Source organism: Daucus carota, chromosome 3 (genome assembly GCF_001625215.2).
Source record: "Daucus carota subsp. sativus chromosome 3, DH1 v3.0, whole genome shotgun sequence".
Classification (NCBI taxonomy): domain Eukaryota; kingdom Viridiplantae; phylum Streptophyta; class Magnoliopsida; order Apiales; family Apiaceae; genus Daucus; species Daucus carota.
In genome coordinates this window covers 13,334,705-13,360,345 of record NC_030383.2, presented here as the reverse complement: position 1 = coordinate 13,360,345, position 25,641 = coordinate 13,334,705, and the positions used below count along the sequence as shown (strand labels likewise).

General features: G+C 33.0%; 5 protein-coding genes across 30 annotated transcripts; 2 read left to right on the top strand and 3 right to left on the bottom strand.

Moving 5' to 3' along the window:
* Positions 1–3,825: 3,825 nt before the first annotated feature.
* LOC108210644 (probable NAD(P)H dehydrogenase (quinone) FQR1-like 1) lies at positions 3,826–8,097 on the bottom strand. Its single transcript, XM_017382021.2, has 4 exons — positions 7,937–8,097; positions 4,784–4,877; positions 4,282–4,544; positions 3,826–4,209 (listed from the first exon to the last, which is right to left on the bottom strand). Exons 1-4 carry the CDS (start codon positions 7,957–7,959, stop codon positions 3,978–3,980), a joined length of 612 nt encoding a protein of 203 aa, XP_017237510.1. The 5' UTR covers positions 7,960–8,097; the 3' UTR covers positions 3,826–3,977.
* A 1,206-nt stretch (positions 8,098–9,303) lies between these two features.
* Positions 9,304–13,865, bottom strand: LOC108215368 (LRR receptor-like serine/threonine-protein kinase ERECTA). 25 transcript variants are annotated; one of them, XR_010290134.1, is made up of 15 exons: positions 13,578–13,859; positions 13,462–13,496; positions 12,937–13,020; positions 11,912–11,988; positions 11,783–11,827; positions 11,512–11,618; positions 11,242–11,313; positions 11,069–11,140; positions 10,923–10,994; positions 10,403–10,474; positions 10,247–10,318; positions 10,085–10,156; positions 9,843–9,913; positions 9,444–9,712; positions 9,304–9,405 (listed from the first exon to the last, which is right to left on the bottom strand). XR_010290134.1 is itself a non-coding variant. In XM_064089586.1 (15 exons), exons 1-15 carry the CDS (start codon positions 13,607–13,609, stop codon positions 9,575–9,577), a joined length of 984 nt encoding a protein of 327 aa, XP_063945656.1. In that variant the 5' UTR covers positions 13,610–13,860; the 3' UTR covers positions 9,304–9,574. The 25 variants fall into 25 exon arrangements, 24 of the variants coding, with proteins under 24 accessions (XP_063945656.1, XP_063945654.1, XP_063945655.1 ...); XM_064089586.1 differs by having other exon boundaries at positions 9,304–9,606; positions 9,644–9,712; positions 13,578–13,860; XM_064089584.1 differs by having other exon boundaries at positions 9,304–9,712.
* A 1,582-nt stretch (positions 13,866–15,447) lies between these two features.
* On the top strand, positions 15,448–16,042 carry LOC108210686 (mavicyanin-like). The gene is made up of 2 exons (XM_017382074.2): positions 15,448–15,652; positions 15,768–16,042. The coding sequence occupies exons 1-2, from the start codon at positions 15,448–15,450 to the stop codon at positions 16,040–16,042; spliced, it is 480 nt and encodes a 159-aa protein (XP_017237563.1).
* Positions 16,043–16,539: 497 nt separating this feature from the next.
* Positions 16,540–19,927, top strand: LOC108210685 (receptor-like serine/threonine-protein kinase SD1-8). Of its 2 annotated transcripts, XM_017382072.2 has the most exons (7): positions 16,541–17,092; positions 17,225–17,359; positions 17,494–17,648; positions 18,640–18,705; positions 18,820–18,885; positions 19,036–19,083; positions 19,578–19,927. In XM_017382072.2, the coding sequence occupies exons 1-7, from the start codon at positions 16,627–16,629 to the stop codon at positions 19,740–19,742; spliced, it is 1,101 nt and encodes a 366-aa protein (XP_017237561.1). In that variant the 5' UTR covers positions 16,541–16,626; the 3' UTR covers positions 19,743–19,927. The 2 variants fall into 2 exon arrangements, with proteins under 2 accessions (XP_063946630.1, XP_017237561.1); XM_064090560.1 differs by lacking the exon at positions 18,640–18,705 and having other exon boundaries at positions 16,540–17,092.
* A 3,585-nt stretch (positions 19,928–23,512) lies between these two features.
* On the bottom strand, positions 23,513–24,100 carry LOC108210687 (calcium-binding protein KRP1). The gene has a single exon (XM_017382075.2). The coding sequence runs from the start codon at positions 23,939–23,941 to the stop codon at positions 23,585–23,587; it is 357 nt and encodes a 118-aa protein (XP_017237564.1). The 5' UTR covers positions 23,942–24,100; the 3' UTR covers positions 23,513–23,584.
* Between the last annotated feature and the right edge of the window lie 1,541 nt (positions 24,101–25,641).

Genomic DNA, 25,641 nt, shown 5'->3' with positions numbered 1-25,641 from the left:
AAAGGACAAGAGACGAAGGGAATAATTGAAGTATAGAATAAGAGTGAGGAAGCGAGCTAGTGTACGTGTGTGGGCACCAATATATATCATTAGATTGGAAATCTTACTTTGTTAATAACTAGTTTCTTTCCAACCTTTTAAAAGAAAATACTTTTGAAATGTTTATATATATGTTGGGAATATATGTATGTATTGTATATTGGTGTATGCGATAGTGGAAGTCAGAGTGTACGGTGTGGGCCGTAGTCCCATGTTTTTGTGATACATTCAAAAATGATCTATCTCTAGTTCTCTACTGGATGCCTCTACACATTTTCTGTTTAGATATAATATGTATCGGGGGAGGATTTAGGTGCTGACTAGCTCCCATTCCTTTTTGGAATTTCATGTAATCGTACCCCTTTCTGAATTTGTACACCCTGCAACTGCATATGCTGTCAAGTTCGTTATTCATGACTAACTACATCTTAGAATGCTCATGTACCAAGTTTACCGTGGAAACTAAACCGAGCCTTAAGGACGAATACTTACAACAGAATTATGAACGAACGTGCTCAAGAGAGGGGGAGGCCGGTGTTCTGTCCCAAATTATGCAAGTATGTTGCTAAAAAAAATATAATATAAAATTCAGGTGTAATCAAAACATGAGGTTGAAGAAGGGGCCTAACGACATCCTGCAATCCTTGTAAATTTTATAATCAAAGACATGGTCAGATATGTAGAGCGAAGAAAGTTTCATATGACCAGTTAGTTGAACAACTGGTTGCATTAAAGGTAAAGTGTAAAAATTACAAACAAAACTTGACATATTCCTACGAAACATATTATCATGGAGGATGAAGATGAAGATATTGACGAAAACTATGTTATTGACCTTATATAAGATTAAAGACTTAATTACCAAAAAAAACTATTAAACTTATGTAAGTTTTTCATTTTAAGCATAAAACTAAATTTGTTGCAGAATAATGCAACTAAATAATATAAAATTTATTTAAGGGAACCCCATTTTAATGAATCTCTAACCATGGTTAATTCAAAGTTGACATGTATGTCACATGCAGTACAAGACATCAAAATTTTTGATTTAATTTTAAAAATTTACTTAATCCATTATACATACATCAAAAATCAGCTATATTTACATTATTAATATTTATAACAATAAAATTTTAGATTATTGTCAAGTAAAAAATTAATTTCATTTATAATTTTTTTTGACTTACAAGAACTTACTGTCATTTTAAAATTTATATATTATATATTAATATTATTATGAAATTTTATTTATTATCAAAAAATATAGAATATAAATTGATTTTTTTAGATGACTACTAGTTGAATGAAATTTAATATTTCAAAAAATTAGTAACAAAATGTATAAAGAATCATTATAGTTTTTATTAAATATTATGCAAATACCCTTCAGTAATCTCAAAACTATAACGATTCTTTATACATTTTGTTAGTAATTTTTTGAAATATAAAATTTCATTCAATTAGTATTCATCTAAAAAAATCAATTTATATTCTATATTTTTGATAATAAATAAAATTCCATAATAATATTAATATGTAATATATAAATTTTAAATGACAGTAAATTCTTACGAGTCAAAACAAATTATAAATTAAATTAAATTAATTTTTTACTTAACAATAATTTAAAATTTTATTGTTATAAATATTAATAATGTAAATATAGCTGACTTTTTGATGTATGTATAATGGATAAAGTAAATTTTTAAAATTAAATTAAAAAATTTGATGACTTGTACGGCATGTGACATCCATGTCAACTTTGAATTAACCATGGTTAGAGATTTATTAAAATGGGGTTCGCTCAAATAGATTTTATATTAGTTAGTTGCATTATTCTGCAACAAAATTAGTTTTATGATTAAAATGAAAAAATTACATAAGTTTAATAATTTTTTTGGTAATTAAGTCAAGATTAAAAAGGTTATGTTTTATATTACCACTTATTTTATGTTTTAATTTTTAAATAAAGATTTATATTTTAAGTTTCTGTTATTTTGAAATTTGAAGTTGTGATGTAAGTTTAACTATTTATTTCAGGATTAAATTTTATTAAATTATCAAAATATAATTAATTATTATTCCATTTAATATTACTTATTATATTCAATTTTAAATAATGATTATTTTTTACTAATCATTTCAATTAATTATAATATTAGAGATAGATATGTTTTGTACCTAAATAAATAAATTAAAATTAAAATTAAGTCAAAAAGTCGTATTATTGCACGTAACCAAACTACAACTTAGTTATGTTCGTCCACGGTGGACAAGGGTCGAGCATGGTGGCTTCCTTGATTCTCCCTGTATTCGCACAATAGGTTCGGGGTCGAACACACTGATTTAATGTTGTCTTCGTCTTTGTTGGGGTCGATCACATACAGAAAATTACTCTAATTTGCGTGCATCTATTTTCGTCGTGTTTGCAAATTATCAAGGCCAAAATAAAATGAAACTACAACTGCGGTGACCACAAGGGTGAACTCGGAGTTCAGGATGGCAACAAATATGATTGAGCCCCAGAAATACAAGGGAGCCGTTTAGCTGAACAGCAGACTCTGCCAACTTCAAAGCACGAGGGTTTCTGGCATAAAAAATTTGCTATATTGTCAGAGTTTTAAGATTTTTCACTAGCTTTTGTGACGTTATTTAATCACGAATGTCTAATGTTTATTTAACATAATAATATAATTATAATCTGGACTTACAATTGACAGTTCTATTTGTCCTTGAGGCATGTAGAATGTTTTTTCTGATTTACAAGGCTGTAACAAAAATATGTTTCCCCTGTAAAATATGATTCGGCAAACGGGAATTCGATATTGTGCTTAAAATTATTTAGCTTCTCAGAGCAACATAAATTCCATACTATCTTGGGATATTAGATTTCATACTATGTTGGGATATTATTAGTTATCTTGAGATATTAGTGTTAGTTGTCGTTTGTCAATTATAAGCTCAGGGCTCAATAACTCGAAGTAAAATCTTTACAAGGAAGTTTACTTGTGAAGGAAAAAGTCTTTTTGAGCACCCTTTATAGCTTCTTTTTTTCCCTTTGCCATTCCTTGTTTATTTCTTGGGCACAAGTAGACCCTTACTTTCTTAAAGCCGAAAAAGAAAAGGTGCAAAGTTTTGCTTTAAAACTGCTTAGGCTTTTAGGGCCTTGATTAATTTTCCAGATAAACGGGGTCGCTTTTGCAAACAAAACATCATGTAATTATCAGAATAAATCCATAAGGAAAAAGAGGAGTACAGTTTTCTTTTCTTTATGTTTCTTTTTTTAGTACTCGTACACTGAACCAGAGGCCTATGGCACTGCCCTTCCCACTCTGCTTTGCTAGATAAGTTTGTGCAAGGGTTCTTCACAGCACGTCACTAGCACCAAAAGGCTGTGTTGATACCCACTGGACCACATAAACATGGGACGGTGGTCAGATCCATGTTTATATCCATTCACTCTTTTAAAGTGTGCCAGAATAACTTGTTAGATTCACCATCATATATTTTACTTTTGGGCTGTTATAGCTAGTTTTTCTTGATTCAAATCTGATCCGGTATATGCAGACAAATATGCATAAACCACTTATGGAAGAAAAACCAAAACAAATATACTCAGTATCGATCATCATAGAGAACAAGGTGCGACTCAACCCAAGACATGTAGTGAAGACAGAACAGAGAGCATATGTTTACACACAACATTAGTAAACATCACCATACAATCAAAAATACTTGGAAATCAGTATATGGAATGTACATATAAAACTATTATAAACATAAAGGGAAATAGAAAACCAATACCATATTACTGTAAGAGAAATCACTCTTATTTGTATCCAATAAAGAAAGTTTAGATTCTTGCATAGGCAGACAAACAGTATATACTGAGACTATACCACAATTAAATGCATAAACATCGTAAATTGAATGGAAAATTAAGCAGCTTTCTTGAGCTTCTTGGTGATTGCTGCAATGTATTTGCCTTGGTGGAAAGCCTGCTCCAACTCGAGCTCCGATGGCTGTCTGGAACCATCACCAGCAAAAGTACCAGCACCATAAGGACTTCCGCCTTTCACTTTCTCCATTTCAAACATGCCAGCCCCAAAGGTGTATCCAATGGGTACAAAAATCATTCCATGATGAACCAGCTGAGTAATGGCAGTTAAGCTGTAGGAAAAAAAGATCCTTTACTTAGGTTTCAGACATTAGGTCCTTGTTAACAATGAACTATAAACTTACGCCGTAGTTTCTTGTCCACCTCCTTGGGATCCTGTGCTATAGAAGATCCCCGCAGGCTTTCCAGCAAGCTGCTGAGTCCTCCATAGCCCTCCAGTTGCATCAAGAAATGCTTTAAATTGGGCAGCCATCATTCCGTATCTCGTGGGGAAGCCAAAAATAAACCCATCAGCCTCAGCAAGTTGATCGGGTGTAATGTGTGGTACATCACTTTTTGGAGGTGCACTCATTTTCGCAAGCACTTCATCTGGCAATGTCTCTGGGACCTATCATCAAAAACATATTGACGGAAGTTATAGAAGGTTGGAGTTTGTACTACATAATAATGTCTGTCCAGTTATCCAGGAAAGAAAGGCACCAAGAAACGGCTCAAATTAAATGAAACATGAAACATGACGAGAAGGCATCAGAAGAATTCAGGAGAACATATTGCTGACAGTCCTGCTTTACCACTCTGATTTAGATGTGTACTGGATTAAACAATGCTGATAAAAAGAATTCATACCTGCCAAAGTGCAGCCTCAACTCCCTCAACAGACGCAGCTCCTTTTTTTATCTCTTCAGCGAGCTTCTCAACATGTCCATACATGGAATAGTATCTATCAGAAGGGGAAAACTTTGAGTAATAGATAATCAATCTTACATATTTATAAGAATAAGGCCATAACTTCTGTCACTAGAGGTATATAATGCATTTTATGTGATAAGAAACTATACATGCATAATCAGGTGTAACGTGGTTATGATTAAAGGCAAAAGAAATTTACAGTTTTATATAAGATATAAAGGATAAATGCATAATCAGCATCTCGTATAAGCACCAATTAAAGTATCTACGTAGGTTCTTTATTCACTTGCTCCTACAAATGACGAGATCACGAGAACAAGCGTATATGCCAGATAAGTAAGAGATATATTATTGGGTGGAAACTATGTTACCCAGACTTGGCTAAAAGTGTCCAACATGGATACATGTCCGAGTGTCGGAATGCGCAATAATTTGAAAATTCAACATGTTTTTGGCTTAAAATAAGTGTTGAAGTGTCCATACCGATGTCCGAGTGTCGAGTGTCCGACACTGGTACTCGAGACAAAATGAAGAATCCGAGTAACATAGGCCGGAAGATCTAAGCTCTTGATTAGAGATGGCAATTTGTACCGAACCGATGGATACCCGAACCGTACCGACCCGATTGGGTTTTACCGAACCCGAATATTTCGGGTTTGGGTTCGGGTTCGGGTTTAATTTTTAAACCCGAACTATTTTCGGGTCGGGTTCGGGTTTATGGCATACCGTTTCGAACCCGACCCGAAAACCCGAAACCCATTTCAAACCGAACCCGAACCCGACCCCGACCCGAAACCCATATATATATATATATATAAATTATTAATATTAATATATTAGTAATTAGTAATTAGTAATATACTAATATGTACATACGTGGTGCGTAGTCTTATTAAGTCATTGTGACTTTGACCCCAAACCTAATTAGCTTCGGGCCTCCTGCTTCTCGGTTCTCACTTTTGAGAGTTGCGATTCAGCGGCACATCAGCGGCAGTGCGGTACATGAGTTCTCTGTTCAGTTCTTATTGACTTTGTTTGTCACCCACAAGGTAAACTATCAGGATGATTTTAGTGCCTTGCTTTTAGTGCTTTTTTCCCCATATTAGCAGACTAAATAAATAAAATGGACCATATAGTTTTGTAATGTTTAAATTATAATTTCCTTTCAAATTTTCAGAATTTGCAATATTTTTATGTTAAACTACTGAATTTTTAAAATCTTATTTTTGCAAAAAAATTATTTATTTCGGGTTTCGGGTTAACCCGAACCCGAAGAGAACCCGACGGGTTCGGGTTCGGGTTTACATAGTTCGGGTTTTTTCGGGTTCGGGTTCGGGTTCGGGTTTACAATATAAATTCGGGTTCGGGTTTGGTTTTTACAAAACCCGTTTCGACCGACCCGTTTGCCATCCCTACTCTTGATCCCATGTAAATAGGAACATAAGTTGCAAATCTCTACTGATTAAAGACAAATAGTTAAATCTTCAATCACAATTTTGAATTACAACTCCAACAATCCATAAGAACATATCAAGGAAAGAACAATATTAAATGTAACCAACACATTAAGTTTAATTACAAGGCTACTAGAGGATAGCACCCTTATGATCACAAGGTTACCCAACTCAAAGAATGGTTGATCTTAAGACAAAATACAAAGAAAAAATTAAACTAATCAACCTTTGGTGTGAAGGGAATGCTGATGCAAGGTATTGTGCTCCGTTAGTCTTAGATATAAAACAAAAAAACCAATCAACCTTTGGTGTGAAGGGAATGCTGATGCCAGATATTGTACTCCATTTATCTTAGATATAGAAAAAAAAATCAAGCTGTGGTGTTCTGGTGTGAAGGGAACAGTATTCTAAAAATCGGTTAACTCGGCCGAGTGCTCATCCGAGTACTCGTTTTTAACCTCTCGCCCGATCCGAATTCTGAGCACTCGCATCCAAAAACGATTTTGTAAAAAATCAGTCAAAATTCGGTTTGACTCCGAATACTCGGGTTTGACTTTTTCCGTAAAGTATGGACAATAACTAGAAACATAGGTGTAGCAATTATTTAAAAAAAAATTGTTATATTGTTAGACAGTATCAAGATGATAATATATACTTAAACTGTAAACTCAATTATTGTTAATGTGTTGTCAATAATATTATTTATTTATTAAAAAATTATTAATAATATTAGATAATTACTATTAATATATAACATATTCTTATATATTAATAACAAAAAACTGTTATACTTAAGTTTCACGTTTAAACACTTGTAATTTGTATACTAAAATTTGATTGAAAATGAATTTAGAACATGAAAAAATATTAATATCCGAGTAGCTATCCGATTACTCATTTCTGAGTACTCTCCGATTTCCGAGTACTCATTTTTTCATAATAAAACCAAGTCGATCCGATTTCTGATTTTTACAACCTTGGAAGGGAATGCTGATGCCAGCCATGTGATGTGACTATCATATCGTAGTAAGCTGCAAAATCCTACTTCCAAAATGTTTTACATAAAAACTAACAATACCTCAAAATATTTGCTTCAGTCTTACAGTCTGAACCTTAAATGTGAAAAACTAGACAATCAAGAGTATCAAAATCATCTCAGTAAACCAAATACAACTTAATAACAGATAGATCCCAAATTACATAAATTAGGTCATACATTACACAATACGCGTGCCCGCAGAAAATGAGTGATAATTCTTCCGACAGAAGTTTTGAGAACATAAACAGTGAAGTAAAGATATCTAAGCGACTAAGCCTTATCCATCATATTACGTCCCCCTAACGCATCCCAATTTGCTAATTATGTCTATCTACAAGATGTATTGAAAACTAAACAACTGAGACATGAGATCACACATAATTTAAGTATATAGACATAAATGATGCTAATCGATGCTTCTAGTTAGTACAGTATGACAAATGCACATCCCTAAATACAAAGAGAGCGTGAAATACGTCAATTATAAAGGGGTTTGCGTTCGATTTTCGCTGAGGTGATTCTGTAAAAAAGCTAAACAGAAAAGAATAGAAGCATAAATAAGAAAGAAATAGATAGAATAAGAGAGAGATTACTAACACGATATATACTTTGGTCGCCATGAATACAGAGTGTTGAGTTTACTGGAATGTAACGGAATGCGAGAAGCGAGGAGGGAGAAGCGAATCCGTTGTGACGCTTGAGGAACAATCGTTACTCTTTAGTGTTACTGCTGTTTTAATTAGACGTGGTATGGCAAGGCTAAAAATCATTACAGTAGGTAATATCAGCCCACAAGAAATCACTTAAATTTTACTGTATTTGTAACATATTTTTTTTATATTGATTGATATATTTATGAAAATATTATATTATTAATGTTTTATAATTTTATGGAAAAATTATATTATTTTAATATAGATAGATGATATGGAATCTTGTTAAAATTATAAAAATTATTCAAATATCAGTCAACATTAAGAAGTTAATTATAATTATAAATATTAATTTTGTATCATAAAATAATGAAATATATAAATATCATCTGTAAATTTTATTTTTGAAATAGAAAATAGAATTTTAAGTAGGAGTTTTATAGTAATGAAAAGGTTAAAAGGACCCAAACAATTGCAATTGAGCTGGGGGATCGCACTTGCTGGTTTTCGTTAATGATGATTTATTAGCTGTGAACTGGGATTGGGTCAGGCACGGTACAAATGCGGATCGATCAAATCCGAACTCAAAATTGGAATGATCAGATTTTTCGGGTTGATTTTGGTGCACTTTAAACTTATTAGAATCTGAAAACTCCAATATAAATTCTTATTTCGTGTAACAAATTCGTGTAAAAATATAGGATGGGGTCTAATTTATCACTCGCTGTTATAAATTCCGATCGCAATCCCGACTAATTTATGCTACTTGCCTAATTAATTTACTCTATCACTTTCGATAAAATGGGCGAAAATTTGAATAAAACTTAACCTCGATCAAAGTCTAGGGGAGAGCGTGGGCCGGTTCGGCTCGGTTTTGGGGTAAAACCGGAATCGCAACCATATATTTTCGGTTTTTAAAATCGAAAACCGCAACCGCCGGTTCGTATTCAGTTTCGGTTAAAAAAACCCCGGTTCGATTTTAATCGGCTCGGTTACAAAACCGACAAATATAAATATGAAAATAATATATGAACGAGACACATTAATACGCGTAATTTAGATATGATAATTAATATGATACTAGCGTAAAAGCCCGTGTAAGGCACGGGCCTCTATTTCAACTCATGATTTTCATGATATCAAAATTTTTACAAGTGTGCTATTTAAATATATTAAAATTTTTACAAGTCTGCTATGAAAATATGATTGAAAGATTATTGAAATGTATGTAGTCGATCTAATTTTTTTTAATAAAAATAAATCAACATTGAGCTATTATATATGATGTTTAATGAAAGTGAACGGATCCTGTAAAAAAAAAATTTGCTCTACAAAGACATGTTATTTGCCAAAAACATTTCAAACTTGTCTTTCAAAACAAACTTCTCAGATATAGAATATTCATATCTGAGACTTCACATCAAGTCTTATAAGATTTGCGTGATCTAAACATAATATGAGTATATTACTGATACAAAAATGTGTAAAGCTAATCTTTCTCTATACTAAAACAAAAGTCTGCTGATATCATCCAATCTTATATGTCAAGCTCTCATTAATAATTATTCCATATAATTTTATCTTACCCAATGCTTCTCTCTTTCAACTCTCCTTGCCCTTAGGTTAAGCAAGGGGAAGTGAAGGAGAAGTATAACTTCACATAAATCAGTAATAGTCTCGGCTCGTTGAATAGCCACAGATTTGTGAATTTCCCAAGAAACTGCAATCAATAGTACATAACAATCAAATTTCAGAACACCTTTAATGTTGAAAAATGTCTAATATGACTACTCCTTTTTGATGCTTCTCATGTCTAGTGTGACACAATTACAAAACCAAATTTAAGTTACCTATCTGGTGAAAAGCCCAAGAAGTTCTTTCCTTGAGAAATACCCCGGCTAGGTTATTGTAAGAAACATTTCTGCAAAATATTTTGAATCAGAAATCAAAAACAGCACAATGGTCTTAGCAGCATTCAAAACAAGGGTATAAATAAATTTAAATATATTGTCGGAGTTATATTATAAATTTTAACTTTATGATTGCACTGTTCCAGAAAAGTTAGCAGTTAAATTAGACACAAAAGACTTACAGACTAAATATATTCTGCAGCTGGCTAAGCTCTTTAGAAATAGGACCAGACAGGTTATTGTGCGAAAGATCTCTAAAATATAGAACATAACAAGTTCAATCAAACAATCTAAATCAGCAAGATATATGATATTCACAATCATGCCATATAATAATCTCTTACATTTCTATAACGCTTCTTAGATTACTGAACTCCATAGTTATTAGTCCAGTTAGATTGTTCTTGCTCAAATTCCTATCGTAATAGATAAGTGTGGTTAGTGTAAAATATCTTGTCGTTGTTTAAAAGATTTCAATAATTGCAACCCAGCAAACTCACAGTTTAAGAAGATGTTCCAAATCACCAATTGGCCAAGGAGTTGCAACAGCGATACTTTTGTTTGAGAGGTCCCTGCACAAAAGATCATATACCACTGATAAACAGTTTGAAACTCATAACCAGTGATGCAGCAAGGACATTATATCCCAAAAAAGAATATAGAGAGAAAATTGAGGAACATATATGAACTTCTTACTCAATGTAGCCAAATTACCAATACGGGATAGCTCAATTGGAATTGGGCCCTTAAGATTGTTGGACGAAAGATTCCTAGAGATGAAGAATAAATTTATTAGAGTTGATTACTGACATTTCCTAAATATAATTAACAATTATAAGTCTGCGTTCCTGAAGTATCAACTCCAGAATCATCAACAATATAATGTAGAAGAGTATAACTTATACTTATTACTTGCTATATAACAAACATTTTTTTCAATCATTCTCTCAGTTCAATTCCTTGGAAAGAATCTCTACAATGCAAATTGGTCAAAAGGTATGAGATCAGTTAGTAACTCACAGATATGTTATACTTTCAAGCCTTTTAAATGCAGAGGGTATGGTCCTATTTAGCTTGTCCCCAAATACATTTCTGCCATTAGAGAGATCAATATAGTCAGGTCTATTGCAGGGTATAGTAAGAGAAATGCAAGAGAATACACTCACAAGCTATTAAGATTAGTGCAAGAGCTAAGATTATCAGGTATAGGCCCCTCAAGATGGTTCTTGGCAACATTTCTGCATCCATATAGTACAATCACAATGAGTAAGTTACTCGATTAAATAAACCAGATCGCCCAACTAACAACATAAAATAGAAATAGAAATAGAAATATTACAGGTCAAACAAATCTGTGAGCTCCTCGAGTGCTGGTGGAATATGGCCAGAGAGCTGATTATCATTCAATTCCCTGCATTGACATAAATACAACTTCAAGTAGTCTGTTGAGGAACCAAACCATCAAAATATGACTGAGCCTAAGAATAATGTTGTACTCATCACACTTAAATTATTGATATATATAAAACTTTCTTTTTTGCCAGAAATTATATATAATACTTTGTATAAGCATACGATAAGAATTCTAGCTAAAAAAGAATGTCTCTACCAGTAATTGATATGTGTGTGTGTCTTCTTTTTTTTCCTTTGAACTCCCAACAAATATATCATAACCCATTTTTTTTTATAGTCCTTCGGCGAAAAACCAAGAACAACCTAACAGTTAAAGACTTGAATAAGTACCAATTGCACATGGTGTAAAGCACATAATATATAATTAGGCAACTATGATGGCTAGTTCACAGATATAATATCACTTATTATCACCAAAGATCCAATAACATATTATATATTTTACACAAATCAGATGTAGCAACCACCTCAGGAAAATAATAGCAACAGTGTCCAAAATCCTCCCCTGCAAACTATAAATAAACAGATTTAGTACACTTCTAATCTCGAACAGTCTGATCAGCTATGACAAGAGTTGAAGTACAATCCAATTTCACCCCAACTGTCTTCTTGACTATCTCTATAATCTCAACTCTCCCTCTAATGCTGGTTTTGGCTACAGCCAAGGATCCTGCTGTTAAATCGACAGGCAATCAGAATCCCTGATAATTTTTTCGAGTTGCTTGCTGATATGTATATCCTTTGTGTTGGCAGCATGTGGCATGAAATAATTTGTTTATTTAGGATTAATATAATAAGCTAAATGAATGAAATTTATATGAGCAGAACAAACTTCCCAGGACAGACTCCATCAACAATTTGATTCAATTTATCATCTACTTCTATATATTTAAAGAGGACCAGGGGCAAAAAGAGTAAGAAAATTGCCAATGAAGCTACGTATATTTTGCATCTTGTTGTAGATCGTACATTTGCAAATTAGCTTAATATACCTTACAAATTAGTATCTTCATTTTAATATTGAGCGAATTTGGAATGTATAGAAATTTTAACATTCTCACAGTTAGCTGCTGTCCAACTACATCCTTCTGCAAAGCCGATCCCTCTATTTGTCTTAATTTGACTCTGCAGGCTTGATAAATCTCTTTCCTCAATTATAGAAACCTCATACAGGAGATGACGAACAAATATTGCAAAGAAACGACAATCACAAACATAAGAATAAGAATACAGTAATATAGATAATTTAAATTCAAGTAAAGAAGGCCTTCATATTCTATAAAGATATGTTAATTACATTTACGCCTCTAGAGCCCGAGTTGAAACTTCAGACTTCAACAACGAGCACCATTAAAATCGGAACCATTCTTAAGAAACGATTACAAGGCTGGCTTGAAAGGCCAGACCAACAAAAAGCCATAATAATCAACCAAATTCAGATTAATCAAACTCATATTCAGTTTCCTGAAGCTTGCGTCAGAGGTAGTGACAATATAGCATACATCATCATAATTTTCTCTGATAATATGTGCAGATAAATGCATCATTGGCAAAGCAGACAAGAAGCATCGACTCTATCAAAAAACAATACATAAGCGTGATAAAAGGGAGAGAAATTTACTATACGAATATCTTGAAAGCCCAAGAGAGCAAAAGTCTTGAAAAGCTGACATCCACCGGCACCGACCATTAACACTTTTTTGTCCTAATTTACAAAATGAATTGAAAACCCTTAGAATAAAGGTGATGATTGTGGCAATAAAAGTGATTGAGAGAGAAGTCTGGTCTCTGAATATACATACAACACGAGTATATTATTTCCAGTGAAACATCCTCAAATTTTGACAGGACACACAAATAATCTTTCAATGGCCCGGACTATATATATATTAAGGCATGGAAAGCAAAAAATGGTGCAAATGAAAAGCCAAAATTCAAGGATTGCATAACCATGGAAATGCACTATGCACAAATGAAACGAGATGGAAGATTAGAATCTGACAAGATAAATATAAATCATTTTTCCTAAATTCAGCTACTATAGATCAAGAGTTTCCTTAATAAGCGTTCTCCTCGCCTCGGCTACTATGTGTCCACACAGGGGATATTTTTTGGTCATATTCTCAACTGAAATCAAATGTATTACCTGATATTGGAATTGCGCATACAATTAATAACTTCCTGCACCCAAACCAATACATACATACAATTTAAATTAATATGACTGAATTGGGGGTTTTGGGACAGAGAGGAGAAGGATACCTGCATAATCTCACGAAAGGAATACTCGACATCGGCGGCGAGAGAGGAGGATATCAGGAGATGAATTGCTGCCAATTTTCTGAGGAATCACCACCACTAATAAGTTGCTACTGACTCTATCAACGCTCGCCTGTACATGTGTGTATAGTCCATGAAAATGATCTGGGGGTTGGGGGATATCTGCGGTCTTTGCAAAACGTCTTTGGGCTAGGGATAATTTTGGAATTCAATATTAATTGAGGGTAGATAGGTCTTTTCACAGCCATTTTTCTGGCTCTTTTTGCCCCTGGTTCTCCTTTAATATATAGAAGTAGATTGGAGGTTAAAAAAATAAAAATATTGCATTTGATGGTTCAAATTTGTAAGTGGGAATATAAAATTAGGCTTCTGTAGAATTTTGATACAGAATGCTTCTGTTACTATGATCTGATACCTGACTTAACCATAACAAAGACTTGAAAGTATACTTTAAACTTTAGTATAAGAAACCTAAGTTATTAGTGAGATTGGTAAACAAAATCTTTATAGTGAGGCTGGGATGATTTATATTATCTACGTGCATATGTCCTGAATGGCCAAATGAAATACTCAACGTAACTATGTCTTTATGTTGTGAACATTGGACTCTGTTCACCTAATCTTGTATGAATTGCAGGGTAATTTACAAATTGATACTCAAACAAGCTTATTAAATATGATATAGATTATATATTTTAGATATTAGATATATAATTTAATTATGATTTTAATAAATGGTTCGGTTCGGTTTTTATCGGTTCGGTTGGAAGGTATAACTGGAACCCAACCATTTAAATCGGATCGGTTTTTAATTTTTTGATTTCGGATCGATTTTTCTCGGTTTTTTCCGGTTTCGGTTTCAAATCGGTTTTTTGCTCAGCCTATCAAAGTCCATGGAAAATGCTACCCACTGTGAGTGATTGGTCAGTCCATCACAAGACATCCAACTTTTATTCGGCCACGCTAAGTAAGTTGATAATTATAAAATTTTATATTATTTTATAAATATATTAATATAATTAAATTAATTTATATATTTATCATATAAAAGTTTTAATTTTAGAAGAAGTAAAATAAAAATTTTGGAAATACACGTGAGTGTTTCGAACTTGTTAAAATGGGTGCAGCGTGTTTATTTATAAAAAAAATGTTAAATAAGTAACTAATCGAAGAAGAGAACAGGTAGCACTCGATAACTCCATAGCACACCATTATAAATATATATATAATATATATTTTATTATATTTTTTATGAAATATAATTGCAAATTTTGATTATTAAACCAAAAATGAAGTTATACAATTTTTTTATTCCAAAGATCATCTAAAATTATGCAAGATCTCAACATGATTCTTTAACAGAATAATAATCATGCAGAATTATTCTGTTGTAGAATCAGTTTTGAAAATATTTTTAATCAAATTTTAAGTGCTAAATTACTTAAATTAGATTTATTTTATAGTATTTTATATTAGAATCACGTTTTATATGTATTCTATAATAGAATTTATAATAAAATTGATGATTTATACTAGCGCACTATGTAACTCCATAAGGAGTCCCTGTGTGGAATGTTGGCCAGAACCAGAAAGAACATACAAACCAATTATCGCAAAGAGAAAATATACCAAAGTCAGAGAAAAAAAAATTCACAGCCAAATAATGGAGAAAAAAATGTAATGTAATATCCGAGAGAATGATCTGAAATACTCAACTACCTTTCTATCAGTTACACTTCGATGAATTAAATAGCCCATCATCTCCTCCTTTCCGTGTATTTTATTAACCGTCGTCTCACCATCTGTATCCTGAAATTTTCATTCAAAGCAGAAACGGCTAAACATCATTCAAATGGCCATGAAAATAAGGAATTCATTTCAAATGTGTGCGTACATAGTAGTAGTTGCAGGAACAGTTTTAGTGTATAATCCAGATCATTCAAATGGTGCTCAGTACTTGGTAGGAGGGGAGAACTACAAGTGGTCTATCCCTCTAACCAATGACTTCTACACTAATTGGTCTTCCTCTCACTCTTTCGTCGTCGGCGACACTCTGTGTACGTTCTTCCTTTCTTCGACATCATGTTTATAGATCAAATGAGATGTTAATATGTTATACTTGTATGCAATCATATATGCTGACTGGCTTTTATGAAAAAACTGTAAGTGCAGTGTTTGACTATGATCCAGAGCTTCACAACTTGTTCCAAGTATCGGGGCGTGAGTTTAAAGCCTGCACTGCAGATCAACCTTTCAGTGTTTACACTGGTCCAGCAAATGTTCTTCTAATGGAGGAAGGTGTCTTTTATTATGTCTGTACCATTTTAAACTATTGTTCCCTTGGCCAAAAGCTTATGGTTGCTGTTGAAGAACGTCGACCTTCACCTCCACCGGCTGCTTCTCCAGGCTCTCCAGCGCCAGCTGCCTCTGTGCTGCTGCTGAATTAATCAGCCATCAGAGCCTTCATCTTGGTTCGCTTGGCCTCTTCTGTTATGCTGGTTTCTCATACTGCACAAACAAAATATTTTGTGTCAGTGTAGTTACATTTATGTTTTTCTCAAACATTAACAAAATTTAAGATAATGAGGAAAATCTCTAGCCTTTTATCCTAGTGTTTCATAGATGCTTATCGATCATCTTCCCCAGAAAATCTTAAGTTTTATAGGTTACTTTCAAGGGCTTTAATTTTTATCATCTTTTTACCAGTTCGATTGTCTACTTCATTGTTTTATAATATCTGATCTTTTTTAATTAAGATACTTTTTAAAGACCCACACTAAAAGTGGATGATCTCGAGATTTAAAAAGACTATCAAGACAAAACAAAATTATGCCTACACAGCTATAACCTCAATTTCCAATTTTTAAATATTTGATTATTAGCATACACAGTCAGACCCCAATCATAGAAGTTGAATTATTAATATATTTGCTGATGCATCATACTTGCTAAAGTTACTTAAATCATCAGAGCAGCTTCTTTACTAGTCTATCTATTCTAAGCGAGAATCTGTACAAACTCAACAACAGATATGAAGAGGTTCCCTGCTATTGTATTCCTATCATGTGTAGCTACCATATGTTCCGCACTTGACACCATGACTTCAACTCAAATTTTGAAAGATAGAGTCACCATTTTTTCGTCTGCTCGGATATTTGACTTGGGAATCTTCGGCCAGGGTGACTCCAAGAGTCCATATTCGGCGTCTCATGGATGTGTTATGGAAAAACCACTGATGTGTGAAAAGGGAGATGGATTTTATAAGTTTTCTAGCGTCAAAGTGCCGGATATAAATTCATCCAAGTTTAATGACAGCATCAGGCTTCCGGACTGTAAAACAGTTTGCTTAGCAAACTGCTCCTGCATGGCTTTTACAATTCTAGACATCAAGGGTGATGAAAAAGAGTGTTTGCAATGGTATGGGAGTTTCTTTGACATTCAACAACTTCCTAGAGGAGATCAAGATTTATATGTGAGGGTATCTTTCTCTGAGTCAGGTAACAATTTATAGGAATGTAACGAATGTTCGATGCCTTCTAAAGATATTTATCTGGAAATCTTTTGTCTTTTAATAGTATAACAACTCCTCCTTCAGGCTTCTCATGTTCAATTCTGTTTGAATTTGTTAGATCAAGCTAAGAGGAAAGATAGGAGTAAACTACTGATGATGTTGACAATGTTAGTAGCATTGGTTTTACTAGTTCAAATTTTGGGATTTTGTATATGGAAGAAGAGAAAGCACATACTATTGATGAGATTCGAAGGTAAATGAATCCATAGTTTTGCTGTCAACCTACATAGGTACATTCATACCCATACTATCTACAAATATAATTATTCTTTTCACTGCAAATTATCTACATGTTACATGAAGTTTCTAATAAATATTGTATTGTAGGGAGTCTTGAAAGAAAATTTACAGAATTCAACTCCAAGCGCCACAAAGAAGATGTAGAGAAACCCCTATTACCCTTAACCATCCCAGCTGCTGCTAGTAACGATTTAACAATCAGTAATAAGCTCAGAAAAGTTGAAGTTGGGGAAGTTTTCAAGGTAAATATCCAGTTGCTTTCTCAAGTGAACTGATCATTTGCCCCATTGATGTGTTCCAAAAAAAATATGCTTCTCCCTTAAGTAAAATTTCCATTAATTTCCTTTTCTATTGAATCCATGCAGACAGGATGATGATCCCGGAGTACAGATATACATATAAAAACTGCTATAAGATAGTATTAAACAACCTCTCTAATCAAGCTCTTAACCTAAATTTTGAGGAGAATTTTCTAAAACCAAGCTCCAAAAGACTCCTAACTCTTCCTTAAAATTTTAAGAGTTCTTCTATCCTCCTCAAGTTTATGAGTCTCTCCTCTCCTTATTCCATTCTTTACTAATATACATTGCTTCCTTTTAACTTTCTAATAATATTGATTTTCTTTATCCAACTACTATTAGTAAATTTACTAATGATATATGAGAACATGATTTAGGAGATATTTATACAGAGATTGTTGCAAATGACGAGTATTAGAACGTCTTAAATAGCTAAGAGTTTATATTGTATTAATTTTTGAGTATATTTAAGACACTGTTGGAGATGTTGTAGCTAGCTAAACTTTTAAGAGCATCTCCAATGGTGCTCCTAAATCATTCCTTAAACAATAATATAAAATGTGGCTCCTAGTAAGTTAATACACTGGAAAACGTGAGAACTCCAATGCTACTCTTTATACTTGGCTCCTTATTCACATTTTATATTTATTTTATATAAATGAGAGGAAAAAGTTAACTAAAAGAGAGAAAAGATTGAATGGAAATTAATATAATATTGAGTTAAGAGCTACTAGATGCTCTTTAAAAGAAAGGAGAGAGAGTGGGCTCCTAAATTTCTAAAGAGCATCTAGGAGCCCATTGGAGCACTAATTTTTGATTTGCTCCTAAATTTTAGACTTACGAGCTTGTTTAGAGAGCCCTTTGGAGTTGCTCTAAGTTCCATTTTACTTGGTACGCATCCAAATTTTAAGGGGTTGTTTGACATAAATTTTAGGCCAGGAAAGCAAAACTTGGGAAAGTAATCGCTCCGCTTCAACAAATAGTGTCACCTTTCGGAAAGGTGATTAAACTTGCTTGTGAATTATCCGTTCATTAATTCATACTTTCAATTTAATTTACACTAGAGTATAGAGAAATTTTATCATATTTTTGCATTTGTACATTATCATTTCAGACTGATGTGGCATCAGTGCTATCGGAAACCATTGTACACATTAAATTTCTCCATGAACAAGTCAGTGTAAGTTCCAGAAATTCACTTTATTATTTGATAATATTGACATAATATATATACCTTAAGGACTGATATTGAATAGTAAACAATTTAATATACATATATAATTTCCAGCCGAGATATCATTTAATACATTATTCTTATGCAATTTGACAGATATTAACTAATGCGGCAATGGAAAGTGGAGCTTCCATTCGACCACAGGTACCTAATTTTCAAACAGAATTGTTATGTCCTTAAAATATCGGGATTCAACCCCGCCAATAGGAATAAGAATGAGATTATAATAAAATTGTCTTAAAATTTTATTTTAATTCTCGAGGATAAATCACATTATCCAGACCCAAGGGCACCTAATTTGTTTCTTTGATGCTCACTATTAGTTGAATCCGTCAAAAAGAAATACATTATTCTAAAAACTGTATTAGCAAAAGGCATGATGCTGATTCCAAGTTATAGATTATATTATCTTTTACTTGGTAACTACTCGAACCAAATCAAATATACCAGTACATATACCACACTGCCTAGGACTTGTTCACTATCTAAAAGGAGAAATAGAGAAACAGAATGATAAGGATAAATGGAAACTGTATTGTTACCAGGAACATGATATATATTTAAATAACATATGTAACTCTAAATAGTATTGCTCCTAAATGCAAGTTGGACATTTTATTCGCTATGCATGTATGCAGAATTGTGATAATTCAAAGGATTCGCAAGGGCAAAAACAAGATCTTAGAAGTAGAGGGCTATGTCTAGTTCCAGTTTCAAGCACCCACAAAACAACCATTGCTTCCTGGGACCCGAGCCTGCATTCAGAGGAGCTTATGATGAATTTTATTAACCAGTATGATTAACTAGTTCAACTGGCCGGCCTTTTAAAAGAACACTTTTGATATGCTTATTTATGTTTCGATCTTTGTTTGTGTGTGCATTGGTGCAAGTCAGAGTATGGTGGCCCAGGGTCATATATGGTATAGCCTTATTCAGTTATTTCCCTTCAGTGTGTATACTTCATATTTTAAGATGTTTAGTTGAAATATATAGTTATCTCTATTGTAAGCATATAAATACGTTAATTATTTGCCTGCATACATAGTGCAATGCCCCTATAAACCAAATTCAAGGTAAAATATAAAGTTCGGCTTTAATTTCAGTCGTACAAATTCGAACAGTGCTACAGCTTTTTACACCCAACTACATAATTAAGAAGTTGGGTTTAAATTAAAAACTTTCTTTAAAACAAACAAATAAAACAGCTTCTCTTCCCTCGTCATTATTCAAATCTATCCTTCATTCCAAACAATCTAAAGTGACAAATTCAGTTTGAATTATTGCATACTTCAAGGGGGATTTGAGGAGAAAGAGTAAAGGTTAGAAAACAATATGAACGAAAATCTGTAGCACTAGCTGGTTTTTTAACTACCCCTTGGTTTTGTTGAGACTATATGCCGCCAAGTATAATGTCCTGCAACCTCAAATTGATAGTCTTTCCTGCTTATATAAGTGTTGATCTATGTATTCTAGTTAGGTAATTTAAGTAATTCCTTATATAAAGATTAGGTGATTTGCATTAGAGAGCTGGCTGATTAGAGTCATTAAGTGTAGACCTTATACAAGTGCATAAATGATTAGTGATTGGTATTGTGCAGTTTGGTTAATTGTGTTCAAGGCAATGGTGATTTGCCTCTGGATCACATAACTCAGGCTACACTTTCATAAAAAAACCTGATAAAAATTTAATAATTAATTTCTTTTCAACTTGAATCACTACATATGCAATAAGTTTAACTGAATTGTAAAATTTTTACCCGAGTTGAAAATGAGTGGAAAGAGCGGATTTATTTAGCAAAACAAAGAAGAGAGGAGGTCCAGGAAGAAAATTTTGAAATTTTCTCCCCTACCCATGCTGCAGAGTTTTTTTGAGGAAGAGAAGGGAAAGAATGGATGAGAAGATTTGATAGATTTCGAGGACAAATTTCTCTCCAAAATGGAAAAGATCCAGGCAGAAGATAAGAGTAGCACAAAACTTCTTTTCTTTTCTCTCCAGACTTGTAAGCCCGCGGATGATTTAATTTTTAATCCCCCCCCCCCCTTTTCTTCTCTTTATTTCACTTCTCTCCCTAAAAATCACATGAGCACAGCGTGAAAGTGAAAGTAGTAGGACAGCAAGTGGGTGTGGAACACTAATGTACGAAAGAGTCATTAAGTTCACAAATTGATCAAAGAGACAGGGATCACCCGACTACAGAGGATAATAACCTAATATGTAGTGTTACTTAAGTTCGTATCCCAATCTTTTTTATGTTTCACAGGTGTTAATCTATCCTTTATCTTCTACCTAAATCTTATATACTGAAAAACTAAGAGTTATTAGCTAAAATCCTAACTATATAATGTGTTTCCTTTTTAATGTTTCACCGGTGTTAATCTATCGTATATCTTATAATATTACAGTTATTAGCTGAATTCTTAACCATATAATGTGTTTTTATGTTACGGTTTAACCTTCAAGTTTTTAACTTTCACCCTAACCAACCAAAATTTTGTTAAAGTGCAAGATCTCATTAAAAACTTAATCAGAGCCAAGTATTGATAAATGACATGTCAGTTATCCTCCTATGAATCCGTACAAGACACGGATCAGTTTATCAACACATATAAAACTGTAGATGTTCTCAATAATTGTTATGGTTTTATTTTTATGTCCGTGTTGGATTTTTTAGCAAGCTAGGTGAAGTTATTTTACATGCATCATAAAGTAAAAGAAAAAAAGACTATACCTTATTTAATTTTTGAAATTTCAAGGACTGGTGTCTATGCTAGATTTCAACCATCTTATGATTCATTTCTGTAATATTTTAGTACCTCCTCTCACCGGGTATTATAAATCCCATAGAAATGAATCAAAACATAAATTTATGGAAAATTAATCCTTTAAATTTGAGATAAATAAATTAATAGTCCGGGATTACAATCCCCTGAAACAAACATGGTCCAAGTGATAAAAAATCACAATAATTACTCAACAAATAAGTCCTGTATACTTTTCCAAAAGGAGGGTGAACATAAGAGATAAGCTAACCAAGCACTCTAATGCAACCAAATGAGCTATAATGAAAAAAATAGCAACACCAATATCTACATGTAGGTTAGAAGTAATACACATACAGTGTTTGCTATATTGTCTAAACTACTCCAAATCTCTCTAATACGTACACTCTTCCGTTTTAAAGTTCAGCAATGTAACTCATATTTAAAAGTTCTAGTCTTCTAGATATTGCCACAATCAACCAACAAAGCTCAGAATTGTTATGGTCATGCCCGGCAGGCTACCTATCTTTTGTACCTAAAATCTAAAAGCCTGTATCTTAAAATGCTTTCACTATATGATCAAGACATGTTCGAAAAAGTATACACAAGGATGCAATAATCAATCGATACCTGATGTGTGCTTCAATGCTTCCATATGTCAGATACTTAAGGTGATGCCAATATTGTTGAAAACTGTAAAAATATCAGCTACACGAGTTAGTTAAAGGAATGCAGGTGAAGACCATAAATCTGTAATACATACACCAGTAATGACAGTGTATCACTGGCAACAAATGTAAGGGCATTCCTAATACTCTTGTAGAAAGAACATATTCCAAACCTTATTGCTTAACAGGCACACCTGATTTTGCAGCTACAAAATTTCTCATATGAACGTAATAGAATCAATCTAGATACAGTACAGATATCGCAACTATAAAAGAGATATAACAATTGACAATCTTGCCACCCCACTTGCGATTTTTTCCTCAGAAAATAATAACAAAGCTTCTTCATGTAACAGATGTACAGATCAGTTTGATACTTAATTCTGGTACCTTAAAGTCAAATAAAAGCAGCAAAAGCTCGTAAGAGCAAGTCCAACAGTGTCCTTGTTGGAGCCTCAAATGTAATATAAAATATGCCTTACTTTTAATATATGTTTAATATTTTATTATTAAAGATTCTCTTTCATCACTAAACACAATGGCCCTGTTTGGGAATTAGCTGTTAGCGGTTAGCTGATAGCGGATTCATTAGCTGTTTTGACTAGCGGATTTAATTAGCTGTTTTGACTAGCGGATTTAGATTAGCTGTTTTGTCTAAATCTGTTTGGTAGTTAGCTGTTTGAACTAACTGTTTGTATTTTTTTAGACACAATCACAAACCTCTAATCCAAAAAGCTCCTCCACTTAGCTTTTTGAAAATTAGCTTATTGAGCTCAAACCGCTATTACAATCCGCTAACAACCAAACACCCAAATTAGATGATTCTTTTGGTCAAACCTCTAATTTAGCCCAAACCTCTAATTTTTGCTCAATCCTCTAACTTCCAAACAGGGCCAATATAAACTAGAGAGAGAAAGAGAGTGGGTAGAAGATTTTATATTAAAATATTGGATAGGACAAGGAGAGAGGTGCCCTATTAATAGGGCTTGAAGAGCTTGTCCTAGTGATATAAGGCATCACTAGGACACTGTTGGAGCAATATTTTTGATCAAATGCCTTAAATAATGACTTAGGACATCATTTGAGGCAGCTGTTGGACTTGCTCTAAGCAACGAAAAGAGATGCAAAGCTTTGTGCGCATAACATTCCATAAACCTCAAGAATTTTTTATATAAATTACAATATTATGAACATGAAATACAAAGAATCTTACAAGCTCAAACAAATTGATTAAATTCTTGTTGAAGAGCATCTTCTAATAAAAACTGAGACTGCTCCATCAACTCAGGGCTTAATCTAAACATAAGAACACAAAACTCCATCTGATTCAAAGCACCATCCCCGTCAAAATCACCTTCTTTCAACATACTCATCAAATCCTCATCCTTGAAGTCTTGTAAGCCCAAAACGGCGGCGTTTCGCTTGAGGCTGTCGAAAGTGATGACCCTTTTGTCAACGTCCATTAATAACTGAAACCCATTACATAATTCGCCAATCAAACCATCCCCACCGAGCTTCTCAGCCATGATCGGCAACGAATCTTCAAACTGGAATGCACTGTTTGTTGCTGCCATTATATATATAGAATAAGAAGACTTGTATGTATTGCAGATAGAAGTGAGACTGAATGATTATTGTAGGAGATAGATACATGTATATATAGGGGATTTGTAGAAAAGGAAAGTGGTAATGGGCTTCCGGGAAAGAGGTGAGCATAGGGAAAGACAACTGTAGAAATTGGAAGCAGAGTATTGTTTGTTTCGAAGAAGCTTAGAAGTGTTCCAGGGGTATAATCGTCGTTGTGCAAGGAAAGTAAGAGGTGGGTGCGTTTGTACTTCGTTTTCAGGTAAAGGGCGTCGAGGTTATATTTGTCATAGACTAGATTAGTCGACCTGTTCTATTCCGTTTGACGCGTGGGCTACTTTTTTTTGTTTTGTGTGGAAAAATTAATCGAAAGATATCCAAACGATCCGGGATTTATTGTTTACTATTTTCAATAAAGATTTAGTATTTTGAATCATTTAATTTTTAGAACATTTCACTTCTGGCCCTTCCGGTGAAATTCTGATGGATCTTAGTAGAATTTTTTTCACATGAAACAAGTCAAATCTGATTTGGATAATTTATTATAAAATTTTAAATTTAAATTTATATTTATATTTCTTTTCTTATATCTCAAATACATATATAAAGTGAATCTTCTCCTTCTTTATCGTTTATTCACTTGTCACCATTTCTGTCATCAACAGTTGGCCTGTAAAATATTATGTAAATTTTGTCGAATCTGTAAAACATTATGCTCCAATGATATTGGTTATGTGACATGCTACCAAATTTTATGAACCACTGCATCAAAAGCAGTTACTTGTTGGAGATGGCGCAAAAAATAGTAGCCAACATCACAGTTCGAATCGGAGAGATGTTGGGCACCCCAACAAAGGTTGGCTCAAATATATACAAGGGATGAGTATGGTTAACCATGATTTTTTCAAGAAGTTGGCGATATTTTTTTATTTTTGATATGTCAACTTATTTTTTAACTAAAAGTTTTCTATTGTTGGAGACGCTCGAATATGATGCGAATTTTTGAGTTTACGTTAATTAGATAAGTATTTTTGGGAACTTTTATCTTCAAAAAGAATATTGATTATATAAACTTTGGTTTTTTGTACGAGATTTAGGAATAAGAATTTCGTTTCAAAATTTATTAAGATACAAGATATGAGAATTTTTGAAGACCCAGTTTCTATATATCAAAACCGGTTTTATTAGACGCACAAGTGTGCAATTACAAAGACATGTAATAATTGAGCTTTAGATCTCGGTTACTAAAAAAGTGTATCGATTATCGTCAAAATGTGGTGACAAAGTAAAAATTGTGATATTTATACGATTTTTGTTTATGTTTTAAATTCTGAATTTTTCTAAAAATAAATTTATGGATTGGGTTCGCTTTTATAGGTGTTTCAATTATTATTATTATTATTATTATTTTCAAGAATAATGTTTTCTTAAACAGGCCCACTTAATTTCGAGATTAACCATAAGTCAAATTGTTACTTATTAAGCTGTGTAACTCATTCTTTTTTCAATTCAGTTTTGATTTAAGAATAAGTTGACGTGTACTGTAGTTTGAGGATATTAGATTTGGAGAAGGTTAACACGCGGATTATAAATTGTTAATTATGTCTTTGTAATAGTTATTTTAATAATAAATTTTCAAATTAATAAATTACGGTGTGTGTTAGTTTTGAATTCAGTATTAATATTTCAA